The sequence below is a fragment of the Crocuta crocuta genome, unplaced genomic scaffold (genome assembly GCF_008692635.1).
Source record: "Crocuta crocuta isolate KB4526 unplaced genomic scaffold, BGI_CrCroc_1.0 scaffold134, whole genome shotgun sequence".
Classification (NCBI taxonomy): Eukaryota; Metazoa; Chordata; class Mammalia; order Carnivora; family Hyaenidae; genus Crocuta; species Crocuta crocuta.
Genome location: NW_027530183.1, coordinates 2,328,260 through 2,345,794, shown reverse-complemented (window position 1 = coordinate 2,345,794; position 17,535 = coordinate 2,328,260). Strand labels below are relative to the sequence as shown.

The window sequence follows — 17,535 nt, the reverse complement described above, 5'->3', positions numbered from 1 at the left end:
TAGTTGCTAACATTCAAAAACTATGGATTGATCATTATAATGGAATAGAATAGAATGGAATGGAATGGAAGGGGTTGTATTAATTGAGGTAACACCTGTTATTGGAAGAGATATTAGGGACTTGAAGCCATAGAGCACATCACTGTTTCATATAATATTCAATATCAGGATTTCTGGTCAGCAGACAGCTCAAGCTATTTCCTCCTTGGGTCTCTGCCCTCCAAAAATGCTTCACAGTCCTCTTCATTGAGCCAAAAGGTGAGGAGGAAGACATGGAGCAGGCATAATTAACATTTCAGGCACCACAGCCTGGAAGTAAAATATATCACTTCAGTTATATTCCATTGACAAGAACTAGTCACATGGCCATGCCCAGATACAAAGGAAGCTGAGAAATGTAGTTTTAACTGTGCAGCCACTTTCCAGCAACTACTCTGAAGAAGATTAATTTTTGGTGTACAGCCAGCAATACCTGTTACAATTATTATGGTAGGTGCTATAATGAATCCAAATGTAGCAAGACATAAGCTAGCTATGAAATTGTGCCTTTAAATTTTTCCTTTATCTAGATATATGGTGACTTGTAAAATATGACTAGCAATTCACTCAAAGTTTAGCTAATGAAAACAACTAATATTTTAGGTCATTGTGTGTAGTAATCATGAAGCTAATGATATTAACCCACAATCACCAATCTGTGTATTTTGAATTGGTGATTCCTAGCAGCATAAGATTAGCCAAGATGTATTAACATTCTCTGACACTCAGAGAATGGCTCATAATCATAGCATGACATTAGCTGGATGGCATGTGAACAAATAAAGTTATGCTTTTTTATTAGATTTGAGCTTTCAAAAAACAAAACTGTTCACCCTCTTTATAAGATTTCTCACAATATCATTGTAACTTAGAACTTTTGTTGTATGCTTGTCTGTTTTTGATGAAGTTTGATCAAAGTTGGATGCTTATTCTTTTGATTCACATCTTAGAAGTTAGTCTTTAAACACCAATTCCTGCTCTGTATTGTATCCCAGAATCCTTTAGAAGTTTTTCCAACCTAGGCAGATTGGAAATCTGTCCAGAAATCACTCCCTTCTTTGGGCCTCTACTGACTCTGTGAATACATACTCAAAGGTTTTTGTGAGGAGTGAATGAAATCATGTATGTAGAAGTGACTACACAGTAATTGACTTTCATATAATTATCTGAAAAATTGAGATCCTAATACTGAATTCATGCAGTTGTTAGGAATATTAGAAATAATGTATATTTTAAAATCTAGAATATTATAGGTCTCCCACAAAACATATTATTATTATTATTATTTTGAATATCTTTCCTTTTAACAAGCAAAGGCAGAAGTTCTGGGCTCACTCTTTATTACCATAGAAAAGGTAAGTGCTGAGGGCATAATATTTATGTAGAAGTGTTTCTTAGGGAAAAAACAGCAGTAGAAATTTGTTATGAATGAATGAATAAAAAGAGGACAAAATTTGATCACAAACTTTGATTTTAGATAACTCTTGGATGATTTATCTCAAAGTGAAATTAGTAGGTTGTCTAGACCAGTCACATCTACAGATGCTTGGAAATGAAGAGGATGTGAGTACGGGAAAGAAAAATCTAAAAACATCTCCAGATTATGGAGAAGCCTGATATGCTGGATCTGTTTGGCAAGGAAATTGCCTCCTAAAACCACAGGCGGCATTTTCCAGGAAAGAAACAAGCCAACCTCTTCAGTCACTTTCTCTTCAATCTCCCACTCTCAGTGTAACAGAATCTGGAAAAATTCATGTGACCCACATTGAGAAAATGCCTCAAGCAAACCCATATTTGGGGAGGTAAACATAAAAAGTTAACAGAACCTTAACTGTTAGAGTCATTGGTTAAAAGAGATTGTCCTCTTTTAATAAAGTTTTATTTTTACTAGCATTATTGTAACAATGTTCATTAACTTTTTACTATGATTTAAAATATAGCAAAAAAAACCCCCATCATCTTAAAGACTCTTCAACTTTCACCTGACTGCCAGTTTATTAGAGAAGCTTTGTGTCAAAAGCTTCCCTTTCTGGTATTTAATCTGAACTTCTCTTTTACAATCTCAATGCCATCTCTATTTCTACAACTTGTTTTCTCTTCTTATTGCAATGTCAATATTTTATCTCATGAATTTTTAAAAGATACATAAAATCACAGAATTTTAGAGTAGAAATTGGCCTTAAAAATAATCCAAATTAACTCTATTAAGAAACCTGCAACCCAGACAAGTTAAAGAGATAACCTCATAGATAAGAGGGAAAGATCCCAGCTCTTCAGATTCTGCAATGCCGTCTTTAAATGTGTATACAGTCCCTCCCTTATCTGCAAAAATAAACTCCAAAGACCCCGAGCAAGTGCATAAAACTGCAGATAGTACTGAAACCTATGAAAATATTATTTTTTCCGGTACTTACATACCTGTGACAAAGTTTAATTTAATTAGGCACATAAGAAATTGATAACAATAATAAAATAGAACAATTATAACAAATACTGTCATTAAAGCTGTGTAAATTGGTCTCTCTCAAAGTATCTTGTACTGTACTCACCCTTCTTCTTGTGATGATGTGAGATGAGAGAATGCCTATGCGATGAGATGAAGTATGGGGAATGACTTACATAGCATTATGACGTAGAGTTAGGCTACTATTGACCTTCTGATGGTTCATCAAAAGGAGGATTATCAGCCTTCAGAAGTGGTTGACAGCAGGTAATTGAAACTGTGGAAAGTGAAGCTGCAGATAAAGGGGGATTACTGTTCAAACTGTTCTGAGAACCCAGCAGTTGTTCTAGCTCCTTGGAGCTGATGCTAAATGCAAGTGTTATATGTAGCACCCATAGGATCAAGCATTATTAGTAGTGGTATCGTTATTATTATTTTAGAGAGAGAGTATGAGCAGGGTGAGGGGCAGAAGGGGGGGAGGGAGGGAGGGAGAGAAAGAGGGAGAGAGAGACAGACAGAGAGACAGAGACAGAGAGACAGAGCAGGCTCCATGCTCAGCACAGAGCCCGACATGGGCCTCAATTCCACACCCCTAGGATAATAACCTGAGCCGAAATCAAGAATTGGCGCTCAACCGACTGAGCCACCAGTTGCCCCTTTAGGATTAAGCATTACATTACAGGTGTACCCCTTCACTCACTTGTTCCTCAAACATTCACTGAGTTGCTAACAGGAAATGGTGGATACAAACATGAATAAGACCAAGTCCTTGCCTGGAGGGAGTTCACTTGTCAGCGTAAGGAGACAAGCATGTAACGGTAATAAAGTGTCATGGGCAGGGTGCATTAGGGGTACAAAAGTGGAAGTAGTTATTTCTATTCATGTCAAAAAAGGCATTATAGGTGATGCCTTGATATTTAATGTGAATTAAATCTGGAAAGAAAATACTTCACAAGTAGGTGTGAATGGGATTAGAGAGATATCCTAGACACGGGTGCCAGGCAGTGTGAGCAAAGGCATGGAAATTTATGCTAGCAGAGCACTTTGGGGACCTCCAATGGGTTCTGTGTGCTTCTTGCATGGAGCATAAGAAAAGGAGTCAGTGAAAGATAAAGCTGTAGAGACAGGAGAATGCCAGCCCTCAGAGGACCTCATGGTAGGTAAAAAAAAATAGCATTCACCTGGTCAGCCCTCTTTTAGTTTTTTAACTACAAGAATCCTGCCTGTATTTAGGTGTAATCCATTCTGCCTGATAGTGACTTCTAATAGGGACTAGAAGAGATTTTCAATTTGGGACTTTAAAAAGGCGACAGATGTGGTGTCTGGGTAACTTGGTTAGTTGTTCAGCTCAGCTCATGATCTCACAGTTCATGAATTTGAGCCCTGCATCAAACTCTGCACTGACAGTGTGGAGCCTGCTTGGGATTCTCTGTCTCTCTGTCTTTGTCTCTGTCTCTCTCTCTGCCCTTCTCCTGCTCATATCTCCTCCCTCTCTCCCAANTGTTCAGCTCAGCTCATGATCTCACAGTTCATGAATTTGAGCCCTGCATCAAACTCTGCACTGACAGTGTGGAGCCTGCTTGGGATTCTCTGTCTCTCTGTCTCTGTCTCTGTCTCTCTCTCTCTGCCCTTCCCCTGCTCATATCTCCTCCCTCTCTCCCAAAAATAAATAAATAAATAAATAAACATTTAAAAAAGGCAACAGAAAATAATCAAGAATGACCCAACTTACATGAGAATTATATACATTTTACAATTATTATTCTTTTTTCCATCCACTGAATAAATATTTTTTGGCACAAAACTAAGGGATGATATATCATGGGTTTTCATTTTATTAATTCAAGCATTAAAGGACTCATATTTTAATTACTAATTATTTTAAATTATATTTTTTATAACATAAATGGAATAGAAATATCAGTGTGAGTTCTTCTTTAATAGGAACTGGCAAAACAAACAAAAGCAAAAAACCTTAGCCAAGTGTGGCTAGGAAAATAACTGATTTACTTGCTTCTTTTTTTTAAAGTTTATTATTTATTTTGAGAGAGAGAGTAGGGGAAGGGTAGAGAGAAAAGAGGAGAGAGGATCTGAAGCAGACTCTGTGCTGGCAGCAGAGAGCTCAAGATGGGGCTCAAACCCAAGAACCATGAGATCCTGACCTGAGCCAAAGTCAGATGTTCAACTGACTGAGCCACCCAGGCGCCCCTTAACTGGTTTTTGTTGTTGTTGTTGTTATCCAGGTTTTGTCCTGTTTCTTCAGATTTTTTTCTTCTGTTCTATACTGAAATGGTCACTTTTTCATATTAACCTTATAATGGGTTTTCAACCAAAGCTTACTCAAATATCTGATTTTAAATACAAATTCTCAAAAACCGATTTCAAGAATGCTTTTCTCCCCTCACATACATTCTGCAGAATGCTGATTACTGGTTGCTTATTGTGGCAAAATGCCTCTTCCATACCAACAGGGACCTGAGTTGCTAGGCTTTCTATTTGTACATTTCTGCAAGTTTGTCTGCCAGCCCTCTTTGGGTCCTCTCTAATTACAAACCTCTGTATTGTTCACCATGTTGCTGCAGGTATAGCCTCCTATGCTGCTGTGATTGAGGTTGACTAGAAAGAGAGACTTCCTGTTTGAACCTAATCCCAAAATACTCACCCTATTCCAGTGTAGACACAGGGTCTCCACCATATGCCTTCCCTAGCCACAGTCCCACTGAGTTTACTATTTAGCCTCAACCCCTTAACCTCATTGGCTAAACAAGTTCCAAATTGTTTAGTTGATTCTCATGAATAAAAGTCTCCATGAGGGTAAGAATGATGCCTTTTAAGGAAAAAAAATCAATAATTTAAGTTCACTTTTAAAAATGTACCTCTTAGGGGTGCCTGGGTGGCTCAGTCAGTTGAGTGTCCGACTTTGGCGCAGGTCATGATCTCGAGTTCTGTGGGTTCAGGCCCCATGTCAGGCTCTGTGCTGACAGCTCAGAGCCTCGGAACCTGTTTCATAATCTGTCTCCCTCCCTCTCTGCCCCTCCCCTACTCCACTCTCTCTCTCTCTTTCAAAATAATAAACAAATTTTTTAAATATATCACTTAAAAAGTGTTAGAATGCCGAGAGTCAGTGATAATACTTTAATAGAAAAACACTATCCGATTGGTGAGTACTAGCAAATATTAGATAACAATATATGATATATGATATATTATGAACACAAGAATAATGCATTGAATTCAGAAGCACAAACTATGTGTTCAGAATTTATTTAGGATGGAGACTTGAGTAGTCACCAACAACTTATTGAATATTTATTTACCATATAACAATCTGTGCATCTAAAATGAAAATTTTTCTTTTGTTTTAAGTGAAACTAATGTTTACCAATAGTGAGACCACTTGTTTGGGAGCTGAATTTCACTATTTGAGCTACTGAGCAATGGGCTAAAAGTTTTATGATGCTTGTGTTTTCTATTTCTGCAATGTTCTAATTTCATGTCTGAACTTAAAAATGCATCCTCTCATCTTCCACCCTTGTGTCTTCTCCTTTAGTAAATCATGCCCCTTTTCCTTAGACTAAAAATTATGAATATTGTGGCTATAGTTCCCAACTTCTCTACGACACATTAGCGATGGTACCAAGAGATCAGATTTTTATTTGAACATTGATTCAGGGGAGAAAATAATTATTTGCAGAGATGAAAATTTTTAAATAGTTGATTATATCTTCTAAGAATACAATTAGAAATATCCAAATAAACTGGAAGTCCGTATAAAATAATTCCACAAAACAGTGACATCTGGACAAAGTTTTCCCATTATATGGGAATTTTCGTGTAATTCAAGAAAACAAATATAATATTCTTTATGTGTTCCCATATGTCCTCTACAGTGTCTATATTTTAAAATCACAAATTGCTGTCTGCATTTCAGTTTAACAACTCAACTTTTTCCTTTTCACATATGAGATTTACAAGGAACTTGATCAACTTGACCTTTTGATTCTAACAACCAAGCATTCGTCTAATCAAGAATGGAAATAGATCAAGCCTACAGATCAAGCCTCTCTGACCTAAATTCATTTAATATGTTAATTCTGACAGTTGAAAAATCTTATTCAGGAAAAAATAAGCATCAGCAGCATGTTTAATTGCAAAAAGCAAGAAGAATGAGCCTCTTCAAAAGTCAGAATGACACACTATCTATTCCATACTTTGCATAACTGCCTCCATTACAAACTACTTTATCTCCTCATCTCTGAAGCAACCCAGACACATTTTTTAACTGTGAATTTACAGTCTTTCCTGGGGATCAGTAACCTTTTTAGTAAGTGTGGGAAGTGGGGAAGGAGACAACCGTGTCTACCTGGGACGGCAGAAAGCAATGACAGAGCAGAACAGGAATGCTTCAGTTCTCTTGGTCTCTGTGTTCCTGGTTATTGTGTAGCGGAGCATTGTTGGGAAATGTTTTCTCGCCTGGCATGCCAAGAAATTCAAGGCCCCACAGCTGTTTTATAGTTCTGTCATTAAATACGAGAATGTCCTATCCTGCCAGAGTAAGAAAACTGATAGAACCAGATTTGTGGTCTGAAATCCCTTTCAGAAACGCCATCGTGTGGCACTTCAGAGCTATGACCAGAAGAGTCCTGTGATGGGTCATATGGTTCATCTCAACATGGCTAGACTCCAGCGAAATCTATTCCTATAACTCTCTAAGTTCCCATTAAATCATTCCCGTGGGCACAGAGTAAACCATGGTGAATTCTGTGGAAATCTTGTTGTTTTTAGAATTTGTGAACTTCCCCTCACAATTTACAATATGACAAATTTGTGTGGGTAATATGTTTATAGGGAAAATAATTTTTAAAAGAGGAATAAGAAGTCTATTTGGAAACTTTATAACCTTGTACTTTATATTTTATATAGATAGCTGCCAGCCGATTTATTAAAATGTGATTAGAGCCCACAAGTCAATAATAATTCATTTGTAATGCATCCAAAATAGACATATCCTCCTACACCAAATGGCCACAAAACCTATGGATTATGGTTATACTAATAACACTGCAAGAAATTATTTAATCCATATTTATATTAAAGGCAGCATTTAGTAAATAAGAACTGACACCTTAGATAGAACTAATAATAAAAAGGACCATTTATCTTTAATCTCATTTCACACAATTCTTACAGTGGAGGTGTAAGATAAATGAATAGTGCAATCCCCATTTCACAACGGAGAAAAACAGCTGAAGAAGTTAAATAATCTCAAAACAATATTAAATATTTAAAATGGACTCAAAGCTTGGCTACCTCTAATTTCTGTTCCAATATTCAAACTTTATCTGTAATTCTCTTTCATGTAAACACCTTTTAAATACCCAGTAAAGTTTTTTTTAATATGAAAAAACATTTTTAATTTTATTAAGTAACTGACTTTATACATCCCGGGGGGAAAACTAGAAAAAGATAATTCATAAATCAATCCATTCTTGTAGAAATGTACAAATTACCCTATTAATGCACACAGTTTAAATATCTTACATCTAGCTCATTCTAATAACTGATTCCACTTAAAGTCACTGAAATCATGACTTCCTGCTCTTCCTAAACGTTCCAGTAATAGTTAACACAGTGTTCAAAATACACATATAATATGTGCCAAGCATTGTTAATTTTATGCATACTAATTCATTTAAACTTCTCAAAACCCCCATGAGCTAGGTAATAGTGTGTGCATTTGACAGATAAGGAAACAAATACAGGCCAGCTGAGTGATCTTCCCAAGGTCACACAGCTAATTGGTGGCAGCAGGGAGGCAAAGCCACACTCCGGCCCCAGAAACAGTGTTCTCAGCAGTAATACTGCTCCCAGTCAGAAACTGCTTTACTTCTGTAGCATATAGAGTAAATTACCAGTCCTCTATTTTATCTACCGAACTAGGAGATTCGTCACCTCCAAACAATTCAAACAGTGCGACAAAAATTCATGTCTTTGAAAGGTCATTGTGAATCCAACTTAATGGGCATAAACATAGATTTTAATGTTACTAATGTCATTTGTCTATAAGACAAGCTGTTACATACTTGAAATCAGAAAAATAAGCTTGAGTTGTAAAGGATGGAGGAAGCCTTTCTGAACTTTTCGTACACCTGAACGGTAGTCTTGCAGCTGCTAAACAAGTATAATTATCAGGCAAGTGTGGTTGTTTATATTGCCTTAATCTGTTATTTACCCCGAAAGAAACAAAAATCCATTTCTTTTCATTTTATTTAGGACTGATTCATATAACAATTTTCCTTCTAATTCAGAAATTATAAACTCTCTAAAAGAACTAGTCATTCCTCCCCGCTTTTTTTAGAGGACCCCTCGATGCCCTTCGATGACTCTGAATGTCAATCCCATAAATGCAAAATCTAGTTAATGATACTGTATGTAAGTAATATTTTAACTGTAGAGTAGTTTGTGTGTTTGCTTCTTTGTCTTTTTTAACCACAAAAACCAGAGGGGAAGTGTGGGAGCAAGTGGGTTGGGCAGTGGCAAAAAAAACCTCATGACACATTTCTCCGCCTCCCTGTGTTGGTGGAGAATGTCGGGAGCAGCATTTAAATTCTGGGAGGTCCTGGGTGTCAGCAGCAAGAAGAGAAGGCTAGCACTGCCACACGGTCCAGGACTGGGCTCTCTTCTCAGCAACCACAGCTCAAGGTAAGCCCGCAGTGCACTGTCCTATGTGCTTGGCTTCATTTCACGGTGGAGGGCAAGTGGTAAGGAAGAGTTAAACTGTAAAGCTGTTAAGCAGACTTAAATCGTTCTTGTCCTTTAATTGAGCATGCCAAATACATTATAGATTTCCTGGAGGAAAAGTGACTGGCTATTTTGAAAGCCAGTCATATATATAATTCAGAAATACTTTGAGTCCTCAAAATAACTAACACTATTTCTTCCAAACAGAAAAAAATAAAATAAACTTTCTATGCCCCTTTCAAATGATTACATATACATTATTTCTAATGGGTAGATGGTTGTGGGAGCATTTAAAAGGAAAAGGATCTTTAGTGGTAATGTAAGCTAATAATAATGCTGCTTTTTGATGATTTAATGTATCCATCCTATTTTTAAGAAAAAAAAAAAAACCTTCCTGAATATTTTACTTCTGTATTTAGCTGTTAAATTTTTCACCAAAATACAAAATGACACTATGTAGACTTGTTATCATGAATAGAAAAGCTGTTGACTATTTTCAATGTGTTGTTTTTTGTTTCAAATTTCTAGAATGCCTTTCTTAAATAACTGAGTTTTACCTAAGTAGTAACTTTTTAATAATTAGTTAAGAATCACATTTAAAATGCATGCTTGAAAAATAGAGAAAGCAAGTTTCTTTCTGTAGTTTTACTTTTTTTCCTTGTGTTTTTCTTCTCTAAGAAATAAGTATACTAACACTAGCTTATATTTTAATTAAATTACTAATGATCTGTTTTTAGGTTTAGATAGCTGGAGATATCAGATAGTAATGGTATAATCCCTGGAACTCTAAATTTTAAAGTTAAATATAAACTCATAACATTCCTTTCTCCCTTACCTAATAGTGAGAGATGGAGGATAGAGGTGGCATTATAAATATTAACTCAAAAGACCATAGTGAATGAAACAAAAGTTTTCTCCAAAAGGAAGAGAATGTTGTACAGAAAATGCATTTTATTTGTAATTATTTTGTAATATGGTAGCATCCAGAGGTATCACTGTTTCACCCTACAAAGAAATTAAATATTCCTTACAAAATATTTTCCAGGAAGAATAACCATGAGAATTGCAGTGATTTGCTTCTGCCTCCTGGGCATTGCCTACGCCATTCCAGTGAGTACAGCTGAATCTTAAAGGAAATTTCTGAAAATACATGAATTATGTACTCCCATGTGCTGGGAACACATTCACATTATAATCTTCATCTTTTCTGTTTCAAAGATTAAACATGCTGATTCTGGGAGCTCTGAGGAAAAGCAGGTAAGCATCTTTTAGGTTTATCATGTCCTTAAATCACTTATGAAGCTGTACAAGAGGCACCACAAACCTTTGTTGCCATTTTACTTAAGTTCATAGTCATGCTGTTAATTGATAAGTAGTGACTGCCTGCTTTCAACCTAGGCCAGTACTAAGTACATTTACAGATGGTCCTCGACTTATCATGGTTCAATATACAATTTTTCAACTTTATGATGGTGATAAAGCCATATGCATTTAGTAAAAACCATACCTCAAATTTTGAATTTTGACCTTTTCCTAGGCTAACAATACATAATACTCCCTTGTGATGCTGGGCAGTGGTAGTGAACAGTGAACTGCAGCTTCCTGTCAGCCACATGATCACAAGGCTAAACACCAATATGCTTTTGACCATTCTGTGCCCATACAACCATGTCATATGTATTCAATACATCATATGAGATATTCAATACTTTATTATAAAATGGGCTTTGTGCTAGATGTGTTTGACTAACTTCAGGCTAATGTAAGCATTCTGAGCATATTGAAGGTAGGCTAGACTAAGTTATGACACTCCATATGTTAGGTGTATTGATTACATCTATGACACACCATATTTTCAACCTGCAATGGGTTTATTGGGACATAACCCCATCGCAAGTTAAGGAAGAGCTGTATAATTTTTAGTAACTATTTGCTCTTAACATCAAATTAGATTTTTTATACAATGAAATAACGCTCTAGACCATTATCACTTATGTAAAATGAATTCTATGAAGTTGTGTGACTTTTTCTTTCCATGAGTCAACATACTATGCTAGACGTAGAAAGCTCCACCCTTTGCTTTACTAAGTGTAACATTTGTCTCACATTACTGGATAGTTTGTGTGACTCTAAAATTCACAGTATCTTCTAAGATATTTGCTAAGAAGCCCATTACATAAAGATAGTCTTTCATACTGTTTAGATCTATTATGCGTGTCAGCTGATTTTAGATAATTTTCTAATCAAACAGAAGACCAAATCAAACCCTTTATTATAAGTCTTTGACCAGCACCATAGATGTACACGCCTCTCCAAAAAAGGTGAAACTGTGCCAGCCAAACAACAAATGGGCATTGTCCTGAGGAGCTCACAAAAAGCACACAGAATTCAATCCCAGATGAACAGAATAAAGGCCATAGAGAGTTGCCTGGGGTCACGGAAAATAGATTGCTTAATGAAGACATTTAGAGAAGTATTGCTGTATGTGTTTGGGTGTGCAAGTAGGTGTTATAGGCATGTCCAACTGATTTGAGAAAACAAGTATTGAACAACCCAGAAAAACTTACATTTCCAGAAAATATAGACGTCACACTATTTGAGGCAAGGATTAGTGCCTTCTTAATAGAACAAATATGGCACATAAAGCTATGACAGTATAAGTTATTAAATGACAGTTAGAAGATTCAACCCACCAGAATCCTAGAACCTTAGACTAGCAGGAAACATGGAAAGTTAATAGGAAACACCTCTGAAGATGAACCCTGGTTATCTGTGAGTGTTACGACTATTAGGGGGTTTGGTCTGCTTATTTTGTTCATCTACATTGTCTTCATATTACCTTGTTTTAAATCATAAATTGAACTTATAAATGGATTCCCTCTGAGCCCATATTACATGTCTCATTGGGAAATAGATATATTAAGTATAAATATATTAATTACTAATTATATACGTTATAACATATTTGTATATAATCTTTCCAAGACAGAAACTTGGAACTCATCTAGACCGGTAGTTTTCAGATCATTTTTAGGCAAGGGACCCCTTCTTTCAGCAAATGCTTTCTGAGAAGCCCACTGTGAAGCTTCTCTGGTTAGAGCCAGCCCTGAGGAAACCCAAGTGCTCCTGACTGGCTGCCTCCCCACCCCTCCCCCACTTGGTGGCTGGCTGTGAAAGGGACTCTGTGGAACCGCCAGGAATCTCATTCTCAGTGACAGGGATGTGAAAGGATTGGCTCTGGGTGATACAGCTCATCAGATGACACTTATTCAGAGCAACTTCCACTCGTCTGCACTAGGATAATCATTTTCCAGATATATAACTTGGCTAGAGGAAAAACCATTCATGTCTGTGGCACCTTGGAGCAACAGAACTTCTGTGTGATGATGTTAATATTCTACTTCTGTACCGTCCACTCAGAGAGCAGCTAGACACCTGTGGCTATTGAACTGATTTTTAAGTTTTATTAAATTTTAATTAAGTAACCACATGTTCTATGGCTGGAGGATACCATATCAGACAGCATAGCTTTAGAGAGTTCCTCCATGTTCCATGGAGAAAATGATGAAGATCACCACCCATTAAGGGAACTTCTGCTTTAGCTGTGCTTTATCTGAGGAAATTTCAGCTAGCAAGCATGGAACAGGAATGCACAGTATTCAGTATGCACAGAATGTATCAGTGCAAAGAGCCAGTTTGCCTGGATTTGAACCCTGAATCTGCCACTTTCTACCATGAAACTTCATTGTGGCTGAATTTCTCCCAATCTGTAAAATGGGAAAAATAATGCTACTCATCTCACAGGGGTTTGAGAGGATTAAATGAATAAATATTTGTAAATCACTTTGAAAAAAAGTACCTGGTCCCCAGTAAGTGCTATGTAAGAGTATATTAAATGAATCTGCAAGAAAAATAAATGCTAAAAGACATATCTAAGGCTCTGGTTGACGACATACATGCATATTATGCTTACCCACCAAGGTCAGTGAAGTGTAGTTGGTTTTTTTTTAGCTAATCTCTTAGAGATCTTTTATGTTTCTTTTTCAAATAATGACAAATATGCAACATTTTTTGTAGCTTTACAACAAATACCCTGGTGCTGTAGCTACTTGGCTAAAGCCTGACCCATCTCAGAAGCAGAGTTCCCTAGCACTACAGGTATTTTTAATTTTTAACTAATTTTAAAAATTACATTTTTCAAATTAGATCACAGCAACAAAAAGTAGCTATCATGCAGGCCATTTGGGCCAATAAATGGAGCCTTCCTGCCTGTGGGTAAACGTAAGCTCAAGATAGCAATTGATCTGGTCCCGTTGACTTCCCTTCACTTTAAGCCACCCACGTTTGAGGCTGAAAAAGGAGAACTGCTTGGGATAGAAAAGGCTAACTTTTTAATTACAATATTAGGCATGTTTGATGTACACTGCCTGATATATGTCCCTCCTTCTTCAGAATACTGTACTCCCTGAGGAAACTGATGACTTCAAACAAAAGGTAAGTTCTCACCTTGAATCCGAGGCTGACCATGCCTTGGGGAGATTAAAGAAGCCACTCTTTCTCCTAATAACATTGCCCGTGTTCAAGTCTGACAAGATTCTCTTAGCAAATTTTCCAGTAAATTGCCAGTCTAAAACTTGCTCAGAAGAAAAACATGTATTTACTAAATGGCAGAAGTATCAGATTCCTACAGATAAGTTTAGGGTGGCAGGAAATGTTTGCCAATGTCTGTTATTTGAAATACTAAGACTCTTAATATTTTAAGGTATTTTGTAGATGTCTTATCCAGTATCTGATAAGCATCTAATTAATGCCTATGAAAGCCAAGATTTTGTCTCTAGGAACATTTCTGTTCCTAACATAATGGTTTATGTGAGAACTATCCTTTTTATTAGGATTTTTAATATATTTGCTAAACAGACAGATAAGTTAAATTTGTTTTCCTTAAGATCTGTTTGAATATGTTAAGAATCTCTAAATAGGAAAGCTACATAAATAACCTACTATATTTGCTAATCAGAAGTTTAATAGACATTAATTGGTTAATTTAACTGACAGCTTTGAGCTGCAATTTATACACCTTTTGCTTATCCATGCTAATAAGGAGGTGGTTTTAGGTTTTTGTGTATGCATTAATATATGAGTGCTCCAATATCCTGAGAATTCTTATTTCAAATAGAAAAAAATCCCATAATTATGTAGCTGTAGTTATTTCATCATTGAATTTGGTCAATAATAATATCTAATATGAACAAGGAAAAGCAATGTTATCAATTTAAACGATATACTCACGTATATTGCTTGAAAAGGTCTATGAAAATAATTACTTATGGAAAATCAAGCAAAACACCTCAGATTATGATTCCACTTATCCTTGTGTTAAAGATACTAACATTTGCTCCTAATAGCCACTGAGTACATTACTGTGAATCAAAGATTCTGAAAACAAAATAGTTTGAAAGACACTCTAAAGACTAAGGGAAAATAAAAACCTTTACCTGAATTTTTCTGACTGTCTTGATTTTTAGACCCTCGCAAGTAAGTCCAATGAAAGCCATGATGTAGATGATGAAGATGATGCCGATGATGTGGATAGCCAGGACTCCGTTGATTCCCATGACATAGATGACGACTCTAACCAGTCCGATGAATCTGATGAACTGGTCACTGACTTTCCCACCGACGTTCCAGCAACCCAGTTGTTCACCCCAGCTGTCCCCACAAGAGACTCATATGATGGCCGAGGTGATAGTGTGGCTCATGGACTGAGGTCCAAGTCTAAGAAGTCCCACAGATACGAAGGCCAGGTAAATCCTTTAACAGACACATCAGATATTTATGATTAGAGCCCAATTCTAGGAACTCCAGGTGTGCATAGGCATATTCATTTATTCATTCAGTAACATTATTAATTTATGACTTTCAAACAGAAAACCTCTTTCCCCTTGGTGATTTTATGTTTAAGGCCATGCTATTTCTCCCTAATTTTCTCTCTCAATCACAATGCTCTTTTTCCAAATCCTGGCTGTAAAGCATTTATTCTATTCACTTTTTTAGTTTAAAAAAAACTTTGGAAAATATCAATTATTTTCACAGTATAATGGTCAGGTTTTGAAGCTAAATACCTAAGTACCTAATACTCTAAGATAAACTGTAGAGTTGCAAATCACACTAAATGTACAGTGGAAGGATCTGGATTGAACACATACCCTTGGCATTTACTATTCATTTTACTCTTTAACTTTCTATTCACTTTCCCTTTATGTAAAACAGAGATAATGAGACCTACTTCAAGTTTTCATCATATGCATAATTGATGTACCTATTAAACTGGAGATGAATATGTGAAAAGTCTTGGCAAAATAACATGCTAGTCCCGTTTTTGGCTTTACCCAAATTTAGACAATTATCAGTTTAAATTGGCCTAAAAGTTAGGAAGCAGAATTACAACACCCCTATCCCTGACTATTCATTTATTCCTTCTTCCATTTGTTCTGTGATTCAGTATCCTGATTCTACAGAGGAGGACTTCACATCACTTGTGAAAAGTCAGAGTATGGAAGATGACTTCAATGCTGTTCTCCTTTCCCACACCGTGCGGAGGTCTCTTGATGGGGATAGCCATGGGAAGGACAGCCAGGAAACAAGTCAGGTGGATGACCACAGTATGGAAACCAAGAGCCGCAAGCACTCCAAAGAGTATAAGCTGAAGGCAAGTGATGAGAACAATACACATTCCCAGGAGATTGGTAGTCAGGAAAGTCAGGATGTCAGCAGTGAGCTTGTCAGCCAAACAGTTCAAAGCCATGAAAAGGAGCTAGTCCAAGACTCTGAGAGTGCGGAAGAAGATAAACAACTGAAATTTCGCATTTCTCATGAATTAGAGAGTAAATCTTCTGAGTTCAATTAAAAGGAGAAAATGCAATTTCTTACTCTGCTTTTAGTAAAAAGAAAGAATATATTACAGCAAGATGGGCGACAATATGAAATGCTTATTTCTCAGCTTAGTTGGTGAATGTATATGTATATGGATCTGGAAATAGATACCATTTTTGATCATTAGTTTAGCATGTCGCTTCATGGTAACATCCTTGCAAACTAAAGCCCCAGAGTTTGGTCTATGTTCTTTCCATATAAGAAATGCAAACTATCAGTGCATTTTAATGTTTGCTATTCTTTTATGAATGGAAATTTATGTAGAAGCAAACAAAATACTTTTACACACTTATAAAAGAGAATATAGAATTTTATGTCACTGTAATCCTTTGTTTTTTGAATTAGTGTACATTTGGTTGTGATTATTTTTTGTGTGTGTGAATAAATCTTATACCTCAAATATAATGAGAGTTTGGTGGTATCTGTGGCTTTTTATTCCCCCAGCTTAAATGAGATGCAAATGACATAAAACATTATGTAAGTTTAAGGTATACTAAATGATGATTTGATACACTTATATACTACAAAATGATTACCACCATAACATTAGTTAACACCTCTATCTTGTCACCTCCTCTATCCTATCACATAATCATCACTTTTTTGGATGAGAGCATTTAAGGCACACTGTCTTAGCAATCCGTTGTTTTCTATCCCCCCCTCCTCCTGCGCACAACTGCCAGCAGTTAACAAGTGTAACTATTTTAATGAACCTGCTAACCTTAGTAGAGAGCAATCTAGGGTCTTCTGGATTAACTGTACAGTTTCTGGCTGAGCTAAAGTTCCTAGTTAAGGTAACAGAATTCAAGTGGGGACTGATAATCAGCCAGAAAGTCTCCATCCATGGACTCCACAAGCCACTTACACCCAATGGAACACCTTTTTATAATTTTCACAAAGCTGATACGAAAGCTAATGAAAGCCTGGATGCAATCACAAATCAATTTTATTGTTTCTTATCACTCACCATTAATTTGCTCAGTAAATTTATTGCTTTCTTGCCCTTGGAAGAAACCCTGATAGGAAAAAAATAGCTATGGAATCTGATAGCTATGTTGATCCCTCATAGATAATAAATAGCCCTCGTGTATTGGAAAATTCTTAAATACAGTTTCAGGTAGTAATCAAGATTTTCAATTTCATTCAAAATGAAAAGCTCTGGAAGCCTGAAGTCGAGCAAGCATTTTTAGTTCCATGTCTTGTTCCTCTGCTCTTTCTGAAACTAGAAATTCCATTTGGAAATTTAAAAATTCTTTATTAAATAATTTATTAATAGGACAAAAGGGGAAAAATTAAGAATTTCTAAAAAAGAATCATAATGCAAACACAAAATCAATAGAGTGCAGTTAAGTCAGTGATCACAGAAAATCCACAGCCTT

General features: G+C 36.3%; 1 protein-coding gene across 2 annotated transcripts; it reads left to right on the top strand.

Moving 5' to 3' along the window:
- The first annotated feature begins 9,080 nt into the window (after window positions 1-9,080).
- SPP1 (secreted phosphoprotein 1) lies at window positions 9,081-16,561 on the top strand. Of its 2 annotated transcripts, XM_077765128.1 has the most exons (7): window positions 9,081-9,184; window positions 10,269-10,333; window positions 10,442-10,480; window positions 13,301-13,381; window positions 13,676-13,717; window positions 14,749-15,027; window positions 15,726-16,561. In XM_077765128.1, the coding sequence occupies exons 2-7, from the start codon at window positions 10,280-10,282 to the stop codon at window positions 16,128-16,130; spliced, it is 900 nt and encodes a 299-aa protein (XP_077621254.1). In that variant the 5' UTR covers window positions 9,081-9,184; window positions 10,269-10,279; the 3' UTR covers window positions 16,131-16,561. The 2 variants fall into 2 exon arrangements, with proteins under 2 accessions (XP_077621254.1, XP_077621255.1); XM_077765129.1 differs by lacking the exon at window positions 13,301-13,381.
- Window positions 16,562-17,535: the final 974 nt, after the last annotated feature.

Excerpts from the sequence above, each read along its gene's own strand:
- SPP1 (XM_077765128.1), top strand. The coding sequence starts at position 10,280 with ATGAGAATTGCAGTGATTTGCTTCTGCCTCCTGGGCATTGCCTACGCC. Across the intron at positions 10,481-13,300 it reads GGAGCTCTGAGGAAAAGCAG|CTTTACAACAAATACCCTGG; the intron begins GTAAGCATCTTT and ends CATTTTTTGTAG. Across the intron at positions 13,718-14,748 it reads CTGATGACTTCAAACAAAAG|ACCCTCGCAAGTAAGTCCAA; the intron begins GTAAGTTCTCAC and ends CTTGATTTTTAG.